Source organism: Symphodus melops (assembly GCF_947650265.1).
Source record: "Symphodus melops genome assembly, chromosome: 23".
Lineage (NCBI taxonomy): Eukaryota > Metazoa > Chordata > Actinopteri > Labriformes > Labridae > Symphodus > Symphodus melops.
Window position 1 is genome coordinate 8,652,460 of NC_136713.1, and position 18,168 is coordinate 8,670,627.

Consider the following 18,168-nt stretch of genomic DNA (forward strand, 5'->3'; position numbering starts at 1 on the left):
ATGCATTAGGTTTGGTACTAAAGTTCTACCAACAAACTGGTCTAACCAACCATAGGCCATTATGTAAAGGAATAATCAAGCATTAAACAGTCACCTCCTTTCTCTTTGGTGCCATGGAGTGTGGGTAAAAAACCCTGTCAAGGTGACACCGCAATTAAACAGCAGGCGATGAGCTGTCAACAGCGAGCGGTGTCACAGGTGTACAGGGCAGCTGTAAGTATAATTGCTACAGACCTCCGGGAAGAAGCTGAAGCCCCATCTCCTGACGGCGACAGCAGCAGGCTTCACTAAAAGACCGGTGATGGTGGGGACTTGTAACACGCTGACAAATGGTTATACAGCAGTTGCCAAATTAATGTTGACCCCCCCCCCCCCCCCCACCCCTTTTTGCTGTCTGGTGAGTGTGATAATGTGCAAAGTCCTGTCTGGAAGTGTGCTTAATGTTGAAGATAATCTGTCTATTATGCGGGTTCGACATTAGTAGGGGAGTGAGCGAGTATCAATTAAATTTCCTTTTCCGTAGCAAATGGGAAGCATAATTTTTTTGACAGCAATTCAAGCGGGCAGATTTAATATAGATTCTGAATAAGTAGCTATATGAGAATATAACTGGAAGTAGTTCAAATACGGTTCCTTTGCTGCAGAAGCCCCCACTTTATATTGCTATGGTGGAACTAGATGTGCTTACTAATTGAGTCTAGGCGCTCGAAGGAAACTAATAGAGAAGAGAGGAAAAAAAAGGAAGGAGAGGGATTTCTCTTCATAAACAGTGTTTACTTAAAGCACCCCATTGCCTTATTAGTATTAATAGCAGTGACTTCAGAAAGCTCATATTCTGCCATTGGACAGTTTTCTATTATTTATGATTGAAATGAAAGCCTGGGAATGCAGCAGCGAATGGAAGTGAGCGCTGCATCGCAAACGATGTTGCCTATGCCAGTTTACATAACCAACAACTTGGGTAAACAGCAGATTAAGCGCAGCACGGGGCGAGAGAGAAGGGAGAGCAAAATGTTATATCCACACATTATCCACATTTTTTTTTTTTTTTTGGAGAACACTGCAGACCTTTTGATGCGGCTGGTCTTCATCTGCAAGTCCTTTTGAGCATCAAAGCGTGGTGCGATGCAGAATCACGCCTCCGGTGCAACTTCTGCAATGTTGATGTAAAGAAGTCAGGTCAAAGCCGGTGTGTTTGTGTCTTCAAGATCGTCCTTGTCTTAATAAAGACACCATCTGGTAATCTTGATTATTAAAGCTGTTAGTTTGAACATTAGAGCAGCAGAACAGGGTTTTCATTTTCTGCTCTATTTACGGGCAGCGGGTTTGCGTGTCAAGCAAGTGGATCGGGACACCGAAGCTTCCCTGCTGCGGTGCCTTTTAGCGAAACACGAATCCCCACTGGGATTTCGCGGCAGAAGCTAATTTTGTAGATGCAATACTCTTCTGGATAACCAGTTTGAGATGGTTGTTTTTCCAAATTTAGAGGGTAATCCTTACCAAGCAGATTTATGTTCTGAATATTTTCTTCTATGTTTACAAGTCTGTGAAATAACATCAGAAACTGTCCTCCCGCAAACACATTTGCCTCAGCTATTTAACACACAATTCCAATGTTAAATGTTTTTAAAGCACCAAACATGTCCCAAAAATACACCAAAGCATATAGCGAATCAATCTTTATTTATATTAAATTAAAAATATACTTTTGACAGATTCATGTAACAAACATGAGGAACGGTTTTCTATGATATAAAGCTTTGGGCATGATTTCAAATAACTCAGACAAAAGAGGACTTAAAGAATGGAAAGCTAATGGAAATCAAGAAGGAGTTACTTGATGATGCTTTCTCTCCATTTTGTCTCCTCTCTAAAAGCATGCAAAATAAATTGGAAATGACTGAAAAAGAGAGAGGTTGTAGTGTAAAGGCTCTGCTCTGCCTTTTCAGGGAATAGGAGGAGGTTGAACTTGGCTCAGTAAGATGTCCCAGGTTACCTGGGTTGGTTGGCAGCACTGGTATCAGTTTTATTGGGAAAAGGAAAAGAAGTGGACTTGTTCTTGGGTGTTCCTATTAATGAGTGATGAATGAAACAAGGGGGGGTAAGGGAAAACAAAACTGGATATATGAGGTGAACTAAACAACCCCCTTCATCAATTATCCACCATTGGCCATACGTCTAAAGTGAAACATTACATAAGGACAGCTACGAATCTCCAGAAAAAAGGGTCACTGAACACATGAGAAAAAGGGTTGAACAAGCACTTTTAAAATCAAAGTCCCATTAGTCAAAAAGGTACACTTACATAAAGCAAATATGTACGCCTCTTTCTGTACAAGTCGTTATAAGCAGGAGAAAACAGCAGTAGGAGAGAAAACCATATAAATTCAAAGCCTCACCTCCTTATTTACAAATTCACCATGTCGGCCGACTCAGTGCTTTTATAAAAATACTATTCACATTTGCTGTTGAAGTGTGTTAGATAAGTTTTGGAGGGAAACCCCACAGATTCTGTACAGTTATACTGATTCGATAATTTAAAACACAAGAAATGAAAGCCCCCCCCCCCTCCCATTTATATAAGCGATGATTTGTGCAATTTAGCTAAACAACAAAAGATCGCAGCGACATGTTGAAATATTTGAAGAAACAAACAATAGTGGCAAAACTCATACAGATTCAAGTCTTTTTCCTCAAAGAAAAACATTGTTGATAAGTGGAGAAAAACCAAACTCAACTCAGTAATATAAGGTACTATACAAAAAAAATCATTTTAGAAATAAGAGTTCCCAGTTTGTGCTACTAAATCCAGTTAAAAAAAAAATCAGCTTATTTCCTCCCACGCAGCCCACTGTCCTGTACAGATATTTGACTATTATCGTCAGTGCAGAGAAACAAAGATGGAGGGCAGTAAAAGACTAACTTTGGGTACCATGCAAGGTGAAATTTAACTATACATTAGACTATCACAGTCTATATGGTGAGTTACTGCTGAGGACGAAATATTGAAGGATTCACTGAAGTACAACATGGCTACATGCCTCTGCACCTTGGCTTGGACCAAATAATGAAAAAAGAAAAAAGTCTTCAACCCAAATTGCCATGATTGTGTTGTTGAACTGCCATCAACAATCTTCATATGGCACCAATTTCCCTTGGCCATGATGATGTGTTTAAGGTTGTAAGTTGTATAAATAATGGAATTCTTAAAAGTTTATAAAACTTTTACCATACAACAGCTCATGTCCGAAAACAAAACTTGATTATTGTTCAATCGGCCTCATCAGTGTTGCAGCTTTAACGATCCTTTATTCAAACGTACAATTGGCCCGTGTTTGGAGCCTAATTTAGTCCAAAGATGAGGCATGTGTTCCTTTACCATCATCTGACTTTTTTGTCTTCAAACCCAGATTTGGCAGCCGCTTCCATCGCTCTGTATGAACAAGCTCAGACACACCATAAATATTTCACATTGATATTAAACACTGTCTCTATTTCATTGAATTAGAGCTCCAAACGGGACTACAAAGTACTCCTTCATCAAATATTCATGATATCAGCAGCGTTATAAATACTGTCCTAAGCAAACACAAAACCTGGAAAACAATGGTATTCTCAAAGCTGGTCAGTACAATTCAAATTGGCTTTACTTGTGAACTCCTCACCTTGTGAAGTACCTTCCTTTGTTATTTAAAGACTTCTGCTCTCAGAAGTGGTAATAAACAGATAAACAAGTTTAATGTTTTGGTAAGGAGGGTGGAACTCTTTTACCTTCTACACACGAGTTTGATCAAAGTGCTCCATGGGGAGGACGAACATGTGCAGCTTTGCATGCACTCACACGAACGCTTTCTCACACACAGACATGAAGATGCACAAAATAAACATCCTGTACAAGAAAACAGCACGGATGAGGCTTTGCTTATGTCACAGAATGGTGAAGAAACAATAATGAAGTTAATGGTTACTGATAATAATGAGGGAAAACTCACAAAGGTTTCCGGAAATACATGGTTTTATCCATATCCATTGAACTAAGAGGTTATTGTTAGGAAACACTGAAAAAAGACCTCAGAGGCAAACCGTCATTTATATTTTTTTGCATTGTCAGTTTGGCAACCAACTTGATGTTTTTACCACACACAGTTGTAATAACTTGGTATGGCTTGGTCGGAAAAAATAATGGCCATAACACTGGTGCTTTTTAGCAGCATTGACTGGCTGATCGCCTTCAGAGGCATCAGTAGTTTAATCTATTTACAGGGGACTAAAGGGGTCTCTATTGGAAATCTCAAGGGGAACTCAGCTTTTGATGATGACAGTCCTGACAAAGAAGACTCTGAGTTAAGGAAACTCAATAAACAGGTCACTGAGAATATGTTCTTCATTAAACAAATAGTATGATCTTTCTATTGTTTTGACCACGTTCTGTAAGTGCTTCAATATTACCTTAACAAGTTTAAAAATACTGGACAGAGCAGATATTGGATTCTAAAAGCAGATGTTTCCATGGATTACCATACCATAGATTAACATCGCCAGTGAATATTTCACTGATTCTTGCCTTGTGAATTAAGTTGATAAAAACTTCAATTCTAGTAGACTCATCAAATTCTGACTTCTAAGCGATGAGGTCCTTCAAAATGTCAAGACATTTAGAAACCATGACAAACAAGGGCACTTTAAGTTCATCTTTAGGTTAAAAGTCTGTTTCATAAGAACAAAGATTGAGTCTTGTGTTTTTTTGGATAGTTTTTGAGATTGCTTTAAAAATGTCAAAGAGCACAGGTTGGTTCCGTCTGACCAAACATCCTGAAACATGTCCATATTTGCTGCCATGAGGACTTAGGGTCCAGAGAAAAGGTGGCTAAAGCTATAAGAACTATGTATATGCTACCACACAAGCTGTAGAACTTAATTAGAGTTGAACGAATTGGCAAATTGTTAATGATTTCCAGAACTATCAATTCCTGTGAATCAAAAGATCCTTCATGAGGTCTTCATCCAATTTGACTGGATGAAAACCGAGCACCTAAAAATCACCCAGAGATCTGATGCTGTTTAGGGCTATTGGGCCACTCAATGAGCTTTTGATCAACTTTAAAAGTACCTGACTGCACTCAGCAGAATCCATGTTTGAGGTCCTCCCACTGGCGAGTTTACTGCTGGTTTATAATGATACGGCTGTCAAACACGTCATCACATACTTCTACCACTTCGATTTACCATGGGTGTCCTTTTGGACAGACATGCCAGTACGCATAATTCTTCCATTCAGACTTACACCAACATAAACACACATACACACACGTACAAAGTAGTCTTTTTTTTTTTTTTTTTTTTACTGTGCTCTGCTGGTGCTGTCTTTCTCATTCCTTGAGGTCTTCATTAAGCAGCTTGCATGAACATTCAAACCTCTCTCTGTAGATTTCTTCACTCTTTTCCTTCATCTTTCACTATCTTTATGATCAACATTTTTTTAGTTTGGCTCCTTTATGGATGGCCTTATCAAACTATTTCGCGGATCCAGCGATATCTCTAACTAGCCTCACACACCTCATGCTCCGAAGAGAAAACCAGTGTATAAAAATCCATCTTTTCAGCAATGCAACCAGTGTTTATAGAAAATGTTTACAGTGTATTATTCCCTTGTAACCTTTGGGTTGGTAAGATCTATATTTCTGACCAGCTTTTCCCAAAAAGACAGTCAGGCAAGAGAAAAAAATAAACAGCAGTTGCCCTGTATGTTTCAGGCAAGTTTAAAAAGTCCATGGTTGAACTACAAATGTGATAGGAGGGGTCATTGTAGTTATGGCCATCACAGTATCACAGTTGTAGTGAGATGAGATGAATTTCACATATTTGAAGGAAAATCCAAGAATGTTCTGTATATCCCATATACAAAAATATTGAGTATGATTGATCAGCTTTCAGTGCTCCGTCTTTTTAGTTACAGGAAGTGACTCTCCAGACTAAAACATTCGGTCTTTTTTCTCTCCATATTTTGCCATATTGCCTCATTCCATTGCTTCAAGACATCTTGGCATCTGACAGGCTGTACTTGCTCTGTCTGTTTGCTTATCTCAGAAACCCTTTGAAGAGTTGTTCATCCTCAGACCTTGATACTGGGAAAGAAGTAATAAAAAAGTATCCTGTTCCATCCATGAATCTGACACCGCAGTGGCTGGCAGTGAGTTCAGGTCACCAAAGTTGAATCCATCTCATTCGAAGCCTGTTGTAGTCTCCCTTGTCAGGACCACACAGTTCGTCCTTGGCTGTGTGACTTCCTCAACCTTCACATACTCAGTATCATGGAGCGCAGTCTCTATCTACAGAACAGAAAATTGACTGGATTGGATACAGTGAAGGTTGGAGAGTCTGAGTTGGGTCTGCTTGGTTCGGTTAAGTCCACTTCCTTCTGATGTTGCTACACTCTACAGCAGATGGTGTGTAATTTGGAAAGGGTTGGGGGCCGACTCTGGTTGTGGCCTCTCCCCTTTGTGTGGAACAGTGGAACCGGAGAGCATTTCAGGATTGCTGGAGGCTAGAGTCAAGATAGAGGAAAGTCTGCCAAGTGGAACGATCTAGACCACAGTGTTCCGCTGCCGGTAGGGTGGAGGCGGCAAGACAGTACCAGATTTCAGGGAAAACTCAGACATATATTCAGGGTTTTCAGCTACAGAGGGCCGTATATGTCCGTTCTGCTTATAGAAGAGCTTGGCGTTGGTGGAACCTCCCTGGGCGCCATCAGGAAGCGCCTGGTTAGATGTTTTGGGAGGCAAGCTGTGCTGCCAGTATTCTGGATTGTCAAAGGTCACCTTCAGCTTCTTCCCAGTGGCTTTACCTGATGTTAACCCTCCGTGCTTCAGCAAACTGGCGGGGTGGTTTGCGGCGAGGCTCTGGTAGGCTGGCAGGCTGCCGTGTCCAATGGTGGCTGAAGTCGATAGGGTGCCGGACTGGCACAACTGGGTTTGGGCAGAAGTTCCTGTTTGGCTCAGATTGGCAGAGGCACCACCTGGATTGACAGGTTGTCCTGCAGGTTTAAGGGTATGGTGAGTGTGGAGGATGTGGGTTGGTGGGCCGTGGTGGCAGGCAATGCCAGATGGAGAAGGCTGGGCCAAGGGGAGGGGGTAGTGGGGGAGGCTGGTCTGGATGTTAAGCGGGAGATGGGAACCTGAAGTTGTGGCTGAGATTGAAGGAGGATGTGTGGGGAGTGGCAGACCATTTCTCCTCAGGGCTTCCAGGCCCAGCTCAGTGGGGCAGTGGAAGGTGTTGAGGTACAGGGGCTCATTGATGTACTCATCCTCTCCTTTCGGCTGGCTGTTTGGTGTGCTGTGGTAGCCCGGGTTATCCAAGGCATGTATTTCACCATTCTTACGCCTTGACACGAATGGGTTTTCCTCAATGGGATTCAGATATTCTGTAGCACAGGTCAGAAAAAGGCAAGGAGAGTAGGAATCAGAATCAGAATCAGAATCAGATTTATTTGTCATTGATACAAGTACAGGTACAAGTACAACGAAATTGCTTTGGTCAAAGAGGACCGGTCTGCAGCGATACTTCGCGCTGACCTGCAAAGAGTATGAGAATGAGGATAAAAGGACAGATCAACAGATCAACATTTAAGTAGAACGAGTAGAAAACAAAAAAACAGAAATTGAAAAAGAGAAAAATCTCTGAGTAATAGGGAGATAAGATGGAAATGAAGATGATAATGGCAATAATGGCAGCCACTCAGGACAAGTCGGGCAACTTGCCAGCGGTTCTTTGGCAATGGAAATTCCATCTGCCAGGGTTGAAAATGCCAGCAAATGACCCCTCTTCACTGCTTCCAAGCGCGATAATAGTAGGGTGCGAAACCTATTGATTTTGCCCACTCTCCAGCTCCTTGACATTGCATCAGATGCATTTTGCTGCGGGCTTTGTTATATTTTGAGCTGCTGGAAAATCAAAGACGGTAGAGCGAGAGCAGGGCTGATGGACTGAATTATGATCAAAGGCAAAACATGACTCTGTAGCATCTGACATACACCGTTGATGGAAACTCGGCAGGAATTTTAAGCAATGAAGTGAAGTGAGATGAACGGGCAGAATATACTACAAGAGATCAAATTTACTGTGTGAATGAGAAGACAGATGACAGGACAGAGAAAAGGTGTGAGGGGAACTAATTCTTGGCCTACAAAGGACATACTTTCAAATATTGTGTCTGTGTTTGATGAGGCTGTACCTGAGGAGCTCTTGTCCTTCATGGGTGTCATGTATCCATCCTCATCAGTGTCCCCTCGGGACACCCTGTCGCCGAGGAAGATGGTGGGGTCAGCACTGTACCTCTGGCCCCCACTGTCCTCTCCTGCAGCCTGGCTCATGCTCTTCTTATGGAGGCTTCCGTTACAGCGCTGGTCCTCCAGGGCTGGGACAGATCCACCCGCGGCTTCCTGATTTGAACAGGCTTGGACAGCAGCCGCAGAGCCCTCCGAAGTGTTTGGACCACCGTCGCGATAGCCAAACTGGTTCTACAACAAAGAATATGCGTTTTGACATTTCTTATTAAACTGTGTATTTGATTTTCTTCAGTCTGAACCACTTTGGAAACTTTAAAGACAGTTTTTTTCAGACACTTTGTTATTTCCGTTGGAAGAGCTGGAACAACATAGTTTAACAAACCAAAGTAAAGATGTGTATAGTTCAACAAGCTCACATTGCGTGGATGCCAAAAATAATAAAGTTTGAGTCAGTTTAAGCTAGTTTTATGCCACCTGCGGCAAAGGAAGTAAGACTTTTAACCCATGCAGCTGCCCGTTGAAGGTAGAATCTCTAACAAAGTTCTGCTGGTGTAGTCATCAGCCTCAAGGGACTGTGAGGTGCAGCCAGGCATCTCTGCGATTCAAACACCTGAACCTCAAAAAGAACAAAAAACCCCACAAGAAAATACAAAACATGACATGCGAAGCAGAGGGCTTCTTGTGGTGCTGTGTTATTTTGCCTTGGGCTATTTCACCCAGGCCCACTCCTCTGCACTCTGCCAACTTGGAGCGCTGCAGCAGCAATTACAGGAAGCAGAGCTACAAAACACAACTAGAAAAGGAAAAAAATAAATAAATATCCCAGGGTTATATTCGTCCACCTACTCCCGTTGTCCTCCCTCCATTGCAATCAACTCTCCCGTCTTCTAAACTTCTCTGTTTATCCCTTCTTCAAAGCCTGTCATTATCCGATCGCTGTTTCAAGTAAGAGCTTCAGAGCAAATCCTGATTAGATAACCGTCTGGAGTGGACTGTGTTAGCAGTGGCGCAACCTGAATAACTAACTTCCCGTGGCAAAGTCAGCCAGTTAATCGGTTTTAACAATGATTTCTTTTCTCCCGTCTGGGCATGAAGGGACTTCTGACTGCATCATCAAAAGATTTCAATCCATGATAGGGGTGTTGACCTTGGACACCAAGGAGCCTGGATGGATTAGTGTGTGCGTTTACGGTACTTGTGTGCTCATTTGGGAACAAAGAGCCTCTGGCAAATGAGTAGGTCATGGGGGTAAGGAGGCATAAGATGCAGAGACGAAGGGTAGCGGCAAGGGGTGCATGCTGTGAAGCAAACAGCGTGCAGTCATTGTCTACCAGTAAACGGCTCAGGCATTTTAAGAGAGCGCCTGTTATTTGCTTCTGGAGCTCTGAGTAATGAAACCTGGGGCCTGGGGAGCAAGTGCATAAAGAGCCTGGGTTTAAGCCACACACACTGGGAAGAAAATGATGGAGGTGAGTCATTAGCGGAGGAAAATCATCTGTGTATTGGAAGTTCTTAACCACCTTGAGTACTTATAGAGGACAGGCAGGTTTTACCACTAAATACTACAAAAGGAGATAAATGTAGGCAGTTTTGAGCTTTACATCACTTTGAATATTTAAAAATAAAAGCTTGCATGTCTGTGTGCCTTGGTGTTGTTCTTACTCTGTTGGAGTCGACCTGAGGCCTGGTTGTGTATGATGGAGGAGCCATGTTGAAACCCCGCGGCACTAAGTACTCGTCAGCGTCCATCAAGTCGTTCAGGTCCTCTTCGTCAAGCAAGCTCTGGAAGAACTTGCTGTCGTTGGGGCTCGGAAGCTTCATACGATCGTCCCCCTAAACCATAAAAAACAAACTTGAGTCTACCTGAAATAAATACTTAATAAAAATTTATTTTTCCAACCTCAAATTATGTGACCAGTAAACAAAAAGTTGCAAAGAAAAGCCTCATTATCGAATGCTCTGTCAGTTTGCCTGCTTGGTGAAACGCACCTGGATGACCAGGTATCGCTGGGGGTCACGAGCCATCCTGCAGAACTCAGCAGCCAGCTCCTTGAACTTCGGCCTGCTGTCAGCGTCAATCATCCAGCCTGGGAGCAGAGAGACAGAGGAAGAAGAGGAAGAGGAAAGATACATGTATTAAATGTGAAATGTCCAATAAAGTCTAAATTGAGTCTAAACTCAATTTGGATTTGAAAATATAATGTTTAAATGGTGGTTCAGCTGGATCTCGTGCTCGACTTCTTCTTTACAGGTTTTTTGTCATTCTCTGTGAGGTGTGCTGTAGTCCCTTCTTTTACATGAATCTATGAGAAGAATGTCATTTCAAAGCACAATTACTCCACAAATAAATGTGCAATGCCATAGTGAGGTTAGGTTGGGAGTAGTTCATGCACACTGCGACCACAGACGATCATTTTCGGTCATCTCTCTTCGAAGGCTGTGCAGAATATGCACTGAAAGGACATGCAGCATATTTGACTCGTTCAGCCACAAAACACCAAATGAACAAGCATATTGTTCACTTTAATAAAGCTCTTTAAATTCTGAGGGCTAAAGCGCTTTTGCTCAAGGGCAACTCAGAGGTAGTTATTAAGGCAGAGAGTGGTGGGGCTTTTTCCAGTTTGATCCGCAGCCTACTTTTTCTACCTTAGGCCAAGGCTGCAGTAAACACAGCTAACCCCTGCAGGTGAAACAAGAAGCCAGGTGGTGTCTCAGCTCTGATTAGTCTGTTGGCAAACTGGGCTGCATTCAGGTTGTGTATCCCTATTATATATTTCACAACAGTGGAGCTAAAAAAGTGCAGTCTGGGTGCGGTCTTACAGGGGATATATTTCATCTTTTCACTCCATTTTACCAGTGAAAACAAATTTATCCTCACCACACTGATGTGTGAATGTTTGTTTCAAACTTCTTCCCCCACGACCATCATAATCGTTGATGGCGATCCCAATCCCGCTTTCCTTAAATCAACCCTGACCTTGCTTGTCTTTTCACCTGCATGTCTTTGCTCAGTTCATCCAATTTCCTTCCTGCACTGCCCCCACACAGGCGCATTACCTAAATGAGCTGCAATTACTATAGCAATCAAACTCCATTTGGTCTTTATTGGGGTGGGGCTAAAGCGAAGGGGCACGCGGTGTGACGATGCACCAAATAACAAACACCGGCTCTCAGTCAACAGGTAATTAGAATTAATGCAACCTATTGCTGAGCTCCCGTCTGGCTTTCCATGGGGGCGGCGTGACCATCCTGCCAGTTTGACTCAGTGTTTGAGCTCTTTGAGCTCATTTTTATCCCCACTAACTTGTCATCACTTGATTATTATGTGCTTGTGGTCTTTATAGGTCTTTGTAGAATTGCATTTTTGGCAAAATGAAGATGATTTTAAACTTGGGGATAGCCTAGGATTGCAACTATACAATAGGAATATGGAAAATATGACAAACACAGGATATATGCACCGAATGCTTTTAGCTAAATTAAGGGGAATCCCTTTGACCCAAGCATTTATGACATTAATCTGCAGATTTTACACAGCTCACAAAATGCTCCCTCTGCCTCCAGGGGTGCAATAACAGAAATCAGCTGGCACTGTTATTAGGCTAAATGGCTGCAGGGCTTTCTTTGCTGTCAAAAGCCATTGGCAATAGTGTTTCACTTGGAAATAAAACAATTAGATATTATGACATTTCAATTGGAATTAACATTTCTGTCAGAGGAATATGTTTCTGGTATCAAGCTCCAAGCTGAATCTCATCATTCTCTTTCAACACATTTGGCATTTAAGCGGTCTGCTGCCACCGCTGTTCTCGTTTGTACCGAATTATGAGTGCAGCAGTTGAATTTGTATTTTACATTTGCAGAGTAAGAAGAAGATTATAATGATTTTCAAAGGACAAATGCAATATTTGTGTGCCAGAACACTAGATTATTAGATAAAATAAAAAGGCTATGGAAGCTGTATTTGTTTTAAACTCTAAGTTTTGCCTACATTTGGCCGCCCCCAACAATAAATGAAAACAACAATATCATCAAAAGTAAATGGGGAGAAGTTTATGAGATTTCCTGTCACAAGCTGACAACAGGAGGGGACAGAAAAGTCACTCCATCATAGTTGGGTTAAGGCCTGGTACAGCAATGACCAGACTGGTGAGGAAATGGGATCGCCAAGCTGCTGGTAGCTGGCAGACTTTTAAGCCTGGACTGGCGTTTATGTCTGGACTGTTTCCTGGAAATATGGGAGAGTGAATCCCTCGAATGCCATGAACACCAGAAACAGGGATATGGATTTAGCCAAGCGCAAGATGGGAGAAACATGGGAGAATTTAATCGGGAATTAGGAAAGGCAGATTTTTTTTGGATGAGGGAAGTTTGGTAGTCCAGATGGAAGATGACATGGACAAGAATATGGGCAGAATCCCTATTCAGGCCAGCTTCTTTTCAGACTATAAACCATCAATCTCATCAGTTTCGTAACACCTTGTTCCCTACCTTGCTTTTTCATCTCTCATCTTTGCATATCAACTTCTCTTCCAGCCTTGAATCGAGGCCCCACAGCTCAAATAACACCTTACCAGATGAATATTAAAAATATGAACACTTTTATTAAACTACATCTCATCTGTGACACAGAACGCAGAGTTGCAGCAGTGTGTAAACATGATTTAATGTGCTCCACGACAACTCTCGTTGTTGAGGTGCTGATTTGTAACATTACCTTTGATGCTGCTGCTTCTGACTAAGGCACTGTTATTTTCAGAAAGATATGATATGTATAAATTGGTGTGTAAACCCAATGACGACTTCAGAGTTACAGGCTGGGATTTTCTCCCTTTGGGATCTCTGGAAGTGTTCATGCATTGCACTCAATGTTTTATAAATCAATGAGCAGCACTTTTTGAAGTGATTCAAACACCTTTGTAGAATAAAATGTACACTTGTATAAATGGGCTGGACACGATTTTAATTTCCAAGTATTTCACTCCCAATATTAGTCAAATGGGAGCATTCGCATTTGATTATTTTTCCAATTTACAAGAATAGTTTAACATTTCTGGAAATCCATGGCCTTGAATGTCATACCAGATCCAGGACGAAGAAATTTCCTCATCATTTCATCATCTTTTTGATGCACTTTAGTCACTTTTGAAACCCAGCTCCCAACACTTTGCTTATGGTGTCAAAATTGGCATTTTTACACAGGGTAACATCGTTTTAATATTTTGTTTTGTTTTTGGATTCAGGTGTCTTTCCAAAAAGTACAGATGTAAATAAAATTGAGGTTACCAATTTATTGTTTATAAGACCATTCTTGTCTACAAATGCCTGAGAATGGATTTTAAAATGATGTAAGACGTGCGTTTCCTCACATTTCACCATGACCATGTAGACATCAATGGTGCAAATGGGCGGCTGGGGGAGACGCTCCCCTTTCTCCAGAATGTCAGGGATTTCCCTCGTGGGAATACCGTCGTAGGGTTTGCCTCCAAATGTCATCAACTCCCAGATGGTCACTCCTGAAGGATGCAAACAAGAGTGGAAAAGAAACAGGAGAGAGAAGAAGACAGACAGGGAGAGATTGGAACGTGAGACAAAGTGCCAGAGAACAAGATTAGCAGACAGACAAGGGGGCGAAAATGCAAATGCAGGAAGCAGGATTTCAGGTCATTGATTTTTTTTTCCTCCCACAGGTATGAGCATGAGAAACACTGACGTCTGCACTAACAGATGAACAACAAAGCATGAAAATGAACACCCACCATAACTCCACACGTCACTCTGATGGGTGAACTTCCTGTAGTGGATGCACTCCAGAGCCATCCATTTAATTGGCATCTATAGAGATTGGAAAGACACGGTTGATTATTTAAAAGAAAAAGCGACACAAATCTTTACTAACCATACTCTCATCTCTCTCTTCCTTTCCTAAAAAATGACTGAAGTGAACTTTCAGCGACTTTAAAAGTATAATTTGTTTTTAAATACAACATAAAAGTATATGATCCGTGCTGATATCCTATCGGCATTGTGTTGTTTAACACTGCCCATCAGCAACATTATATTTAAGGTAGGGATCAGCCCATTGCCGCTGTGTGAATGTGCTTAGTTATTAGTTTCACTTTTATCTATTTACATTTGAATTGAAGAGCATTTCCTGTTCTGCTTTTTCCCCCTCAACGGCTGCCCCATCTTTTAATCTCGCATTAGCCAGATATCAGGATATCGACAGCGCTTTCAAGCGTAGTTTTGCTTTGCTCAATATTACTCAAGTAGTGTGATTGATTGGCAACAGTCTAACCCAGAGACCATCAATAGTGAGAGGGCTTCTTAAGACACTGATTGAGAACATATTGGCCGTTTAGCTCACATTATATCTCTAGCCTTTCGACGTGAAATAGTAATAACTGCGGGGCCTTTGACATTCCTGACAAGGACAATGGCACACATGGCCATATCATAGCAGCCATATCATTTCCATATCGACTATACAGAGGCTGTAGAGCCCACTGAACAAGGCAATTATCTCGCCTTTTTGCATGTGAACGCACATATGCACACACGTACACCCAGCGGTCATTTAACATACAGCCCCTCCCTTTAAGTGTGGGAGCCCGACATGCACGCTTACTCTGCGGGGAAATGAACAGGAAGCGGAGAAAATGAAACGCTTCAGGTTGGAAGCGCAGCACTTTCATCTCTGTTGATTTATCTCTCGTGGCGCCGTTGACAGGCTGATGACAGCTCGTATTTTTCACAACAACATGACAACCTCACCTGGTCTGCGTTATGAAAACACTTAAAAAATAAACTCAGACTCATCAGGCAGTGGCTACCTGCAGGCCTCCAGTTGAACAGATGCAGCAATGAATCAGCGCATTTAATAAAGGGAGTTGATCAGGACAATTTTGCATAGTGAGTCTCAGGCGAGGGAAAGAGAAGGGGCTTCTGATTAATGTAGTCCAGGTCGCCAAACAAAACAAACTGATTAGAACTGTGGCTGCACTATTTGTTCAAATGAAGTGTTTGAAATCGTGTTTTAGCGAAACTTTCCAGGCGAGAGAGAGAGCGGGAGAGATTCACAGCTTGGGAATTGCTTTACATGTTCTTGCAATACACAATTTTTTGTTTTTGCTGGTCTTTCTGCATGATTTCATTCACCTCTTACATTTTTGATGCCACTAAATTTAAAAAATCTGACATGAGAAAGGAAATAGATTCTTAATCTCTTTTTCTTTATCTGTTCGAAATACTTCTTTTTAACCAAGAATGAAGAGTGATTCTGTAAATTCATGGCTGTGATTTCTTCAAAAAAAAAAAAAAACTTCAGGTAACCTTTCTTCACAATGACAACTCTTGGAATTTGCTTTTTTTTTTTTTTTTTTTTTTTGACTTACATTTCAAATGTGTGCCACAGAGAAAATTGAGGTCGACACACATTCTCTGACGTTTTCCTCTTTCCACACGAGCACAAATACTACACTAAATCTGATTGGCCATCCTTGAAGGTGCGCAGCTATGCAAGCTGTCCGATGTGTTTAATCGCCAAGTAAGGGGAGTGTACATACACAAAAACACGGCTTCCACTTACACCAACCTTGCCCCCGTCTGCATTGTACTCCTTCTCGTCGGCGTCCAGTAGCCGCGCCAGGCCGAAGTCGGTGATCTTGATGTGATTGGGTGACTTCACCAGCACGTTGCGGGCGGCCAGGTCTCTGTGGACCAGCCTCCTCTCCTCCAGGTACATCATCCCCTGAAGTAGAGAGAGAGAGAGAGAGAGAGAGAGAGAGAGAGAGAGAGAGAGAGAGAGAGAGACGCCTATGAATCCTCTCATGGAGCCGCTTATCAGTTCACATTCCAGGGCAGCAGCAGCCCGAGATCTTCGATGCGGTAAATGTCAGCGCTAACATAAAATTATTGTCATAACTGTCATCATCATTAAATGCACACCCACGCAGACATTTAGATTCAGTCGTTCATACCTCACTTATACGACTCTTGGAGACAAAGAATCATGAGGCGGCTGGTATGGAAATTCAGAGATATTACAAATGTCAGAGCTTTGGGCTCTGAAATCTACTTGTCTAAGAACAAACCATTTCCCAAAGCAGAATTCCAGTTAAACCTGCGCACTGCTTCGACATTATTCTGAGTCTATTTGAGGGTTTTAAAATCATTTCACTGATGTCAACAAGCAGCCATGAACCAGGCTGTTACAGAACCAGAGTATTGTTCTAAGTGTCTGAAAACATTACGGGACTTTTGTGTAAACTTAATTTACTTTTTTTCAATGATTATCAGATGCTTCAAAGGTCTTTGGTGCTGCTGTGTTAAAAGGTTATTGTGTTTGTGTCAGAAAGTGTAAAAAAATTACCAGCAACTTCCATTAAATCAAAATAATCTTAATTATCAATGCAACAGTGGACAATATACTCAGGATAGCGTTGCTGTTTTTTTCTCAATTGAGTCTGTCAGCGTTATTATAAGACTGGACCCTAAAAAATAAACCCAAACCATCCACTCTTTAAGGAGTTCTTGTTGTTGGCCTTTTTTTTTGACCAATTCACTGTGCTGTTTCCTAATATATCTGACATAACTCTTATTTTCTTCTCTAGTTTGTAGCATGGTTTGTGCTGGCTGTGAAGCAAGTGGCCCCTTGGTGATAATAAAGAAATCCTTGAACCTTGAACATCTTTCAACACTTCTATTTCATAAACTTGAAGCAGCCACAGGTAAAAGATGAAACGGGTACTGGCTGTGTTAGCAGTGCTTCTTCAAGCGTGCAACATCAATATCAACTTCTGCCGATATGTCCAACTCAAGTGTTATCTTGTTCCCTCATAACTGAGATTGCAGCTTTGACATGGCGCCTCCTTGTCCTCGGTAATTGTGGGCCATTTTCAAGATGGCTCGGCAGCGAGAACAATGGATGTCCTTCCAATTTTGTTGGCGTTGATTATGAACAGCCGATGAGCAAAGCAAGCGTCGGGGAAAAACAATAAAGCCTTGAGCAAAGACAGTGAGGGACAGAGAAAGGCAACTTTGGTTTGCATGCTTAGTTTGTTGTTCAATGAGCTGGACGGACTCTTTGACAGTCGCACAAAAAAACCTATTTGCAGCAGTACAGCACAGCGTTTTGTTATGAGTACATACACACACACACACACACACACACACACACACACACACACACACACACACACACAGGTAGGTTTCACCGTGTCCCCTTGAGTACATACTCACTCCTCTCTCTCTCTCTCTCCATCTTCCATGCTCATAGTTGAACAAAACAGCCAGACGAGCAGACAGGCAAGGCTGGGCCAGTTGAAGTGCATTAGAGTGGATGTTAAACAAGTGGATGCCACTTTGCAGGTGGATCAATAAAAGCACCTTGGTGAGCAGGGAGGTAGTCATTGTCCTCAGCAGACAATGAGAGATTTCAGCTGAGGCCCACGCTTCAGCAGGAGCGAGAGACTCATCGTCTATGAGTCTGTATTTAGAAATCTCTTTATACATGTGTGTGTCCGTCTGTGTGTTCGAGGCACGACGTGTTGAAACGCTAGTCCCGAGGAGTCGCCCCGCTCCGCCTCCTCCCAGACGAATGTGAGGATAAATCGATAGCGCCAACGTCTGGCTGAGCCCTCATCCATCATCCTCCGGCCTCACAGAGACAGACGCGGAGACACACACTCGCTGACAGAGACCACCACGAGACCACCATGACGTATCTCCCGGTGCATTCTTCGTGACTTTTCCAATATTTCTATCCATTAGCTTTTCTGTACCACTTTGGGACACTTCCTACTTCCTTTCCTTGTGTCCTTTTTTTCTGCTGGAACAAGACCAGAACTACCCCTTGTTTGCTGAAAGTGTATTTAAAATAGAT

At 42.2% G+C, this 18,168-nt stretch overlaps 1 protein-coding gene across 2 annotated transcripts in view; it reads right to left on the minus strand.

Annotated features, from left to right (window-relative positions):
* Positions 1–1,664: 1,664 nt before the first annotated feature.
* LOC306818340 (receptor tyrosine-protein kinase erbB-4-like) overlaps positions 1,665–18,168 on the minus strand; it is a 212,555-nt gene continuing 196,051 nt past the window's right edge. The window contains exons 23-29 of one of the 2 annotated variants that reach the window (XM_079335888.1): positions 15,880–16,035; positions 14,045–14,120; positions 13,655–13,801; positions 10,275–10,372; positions 9,948–10,118; positions 8,231–8,516; positions 1,665–7,420 (exon numbers count right to left, since the gene is read on the minus strand). In XM_079335888.1, coding sequence (XP_079192014.1) covers positions 6,585–7,420; positions 8,231–8,516; positions 9,948–10,118; positions 10,275–10,372; positions 13,655–13,801; positions 14,045–14,120; positions 15,880–16,035 — 1,770 coding nt within the window. In that variant the 3' untranslated portion in view covers positions 1,665–6,584. Of the gene's footprint in view, positions 7,421–8,230; positions 8,517–9,947; positions 10,119–10,274; positions 10,373–13,654; positions 13,802–14,044; positions 14,121–15,873; positions 16,036–18,168 lie in introns of both variants that reach the window. The other variant, XM_079335889.1, reaches the window with a different exon arrangement.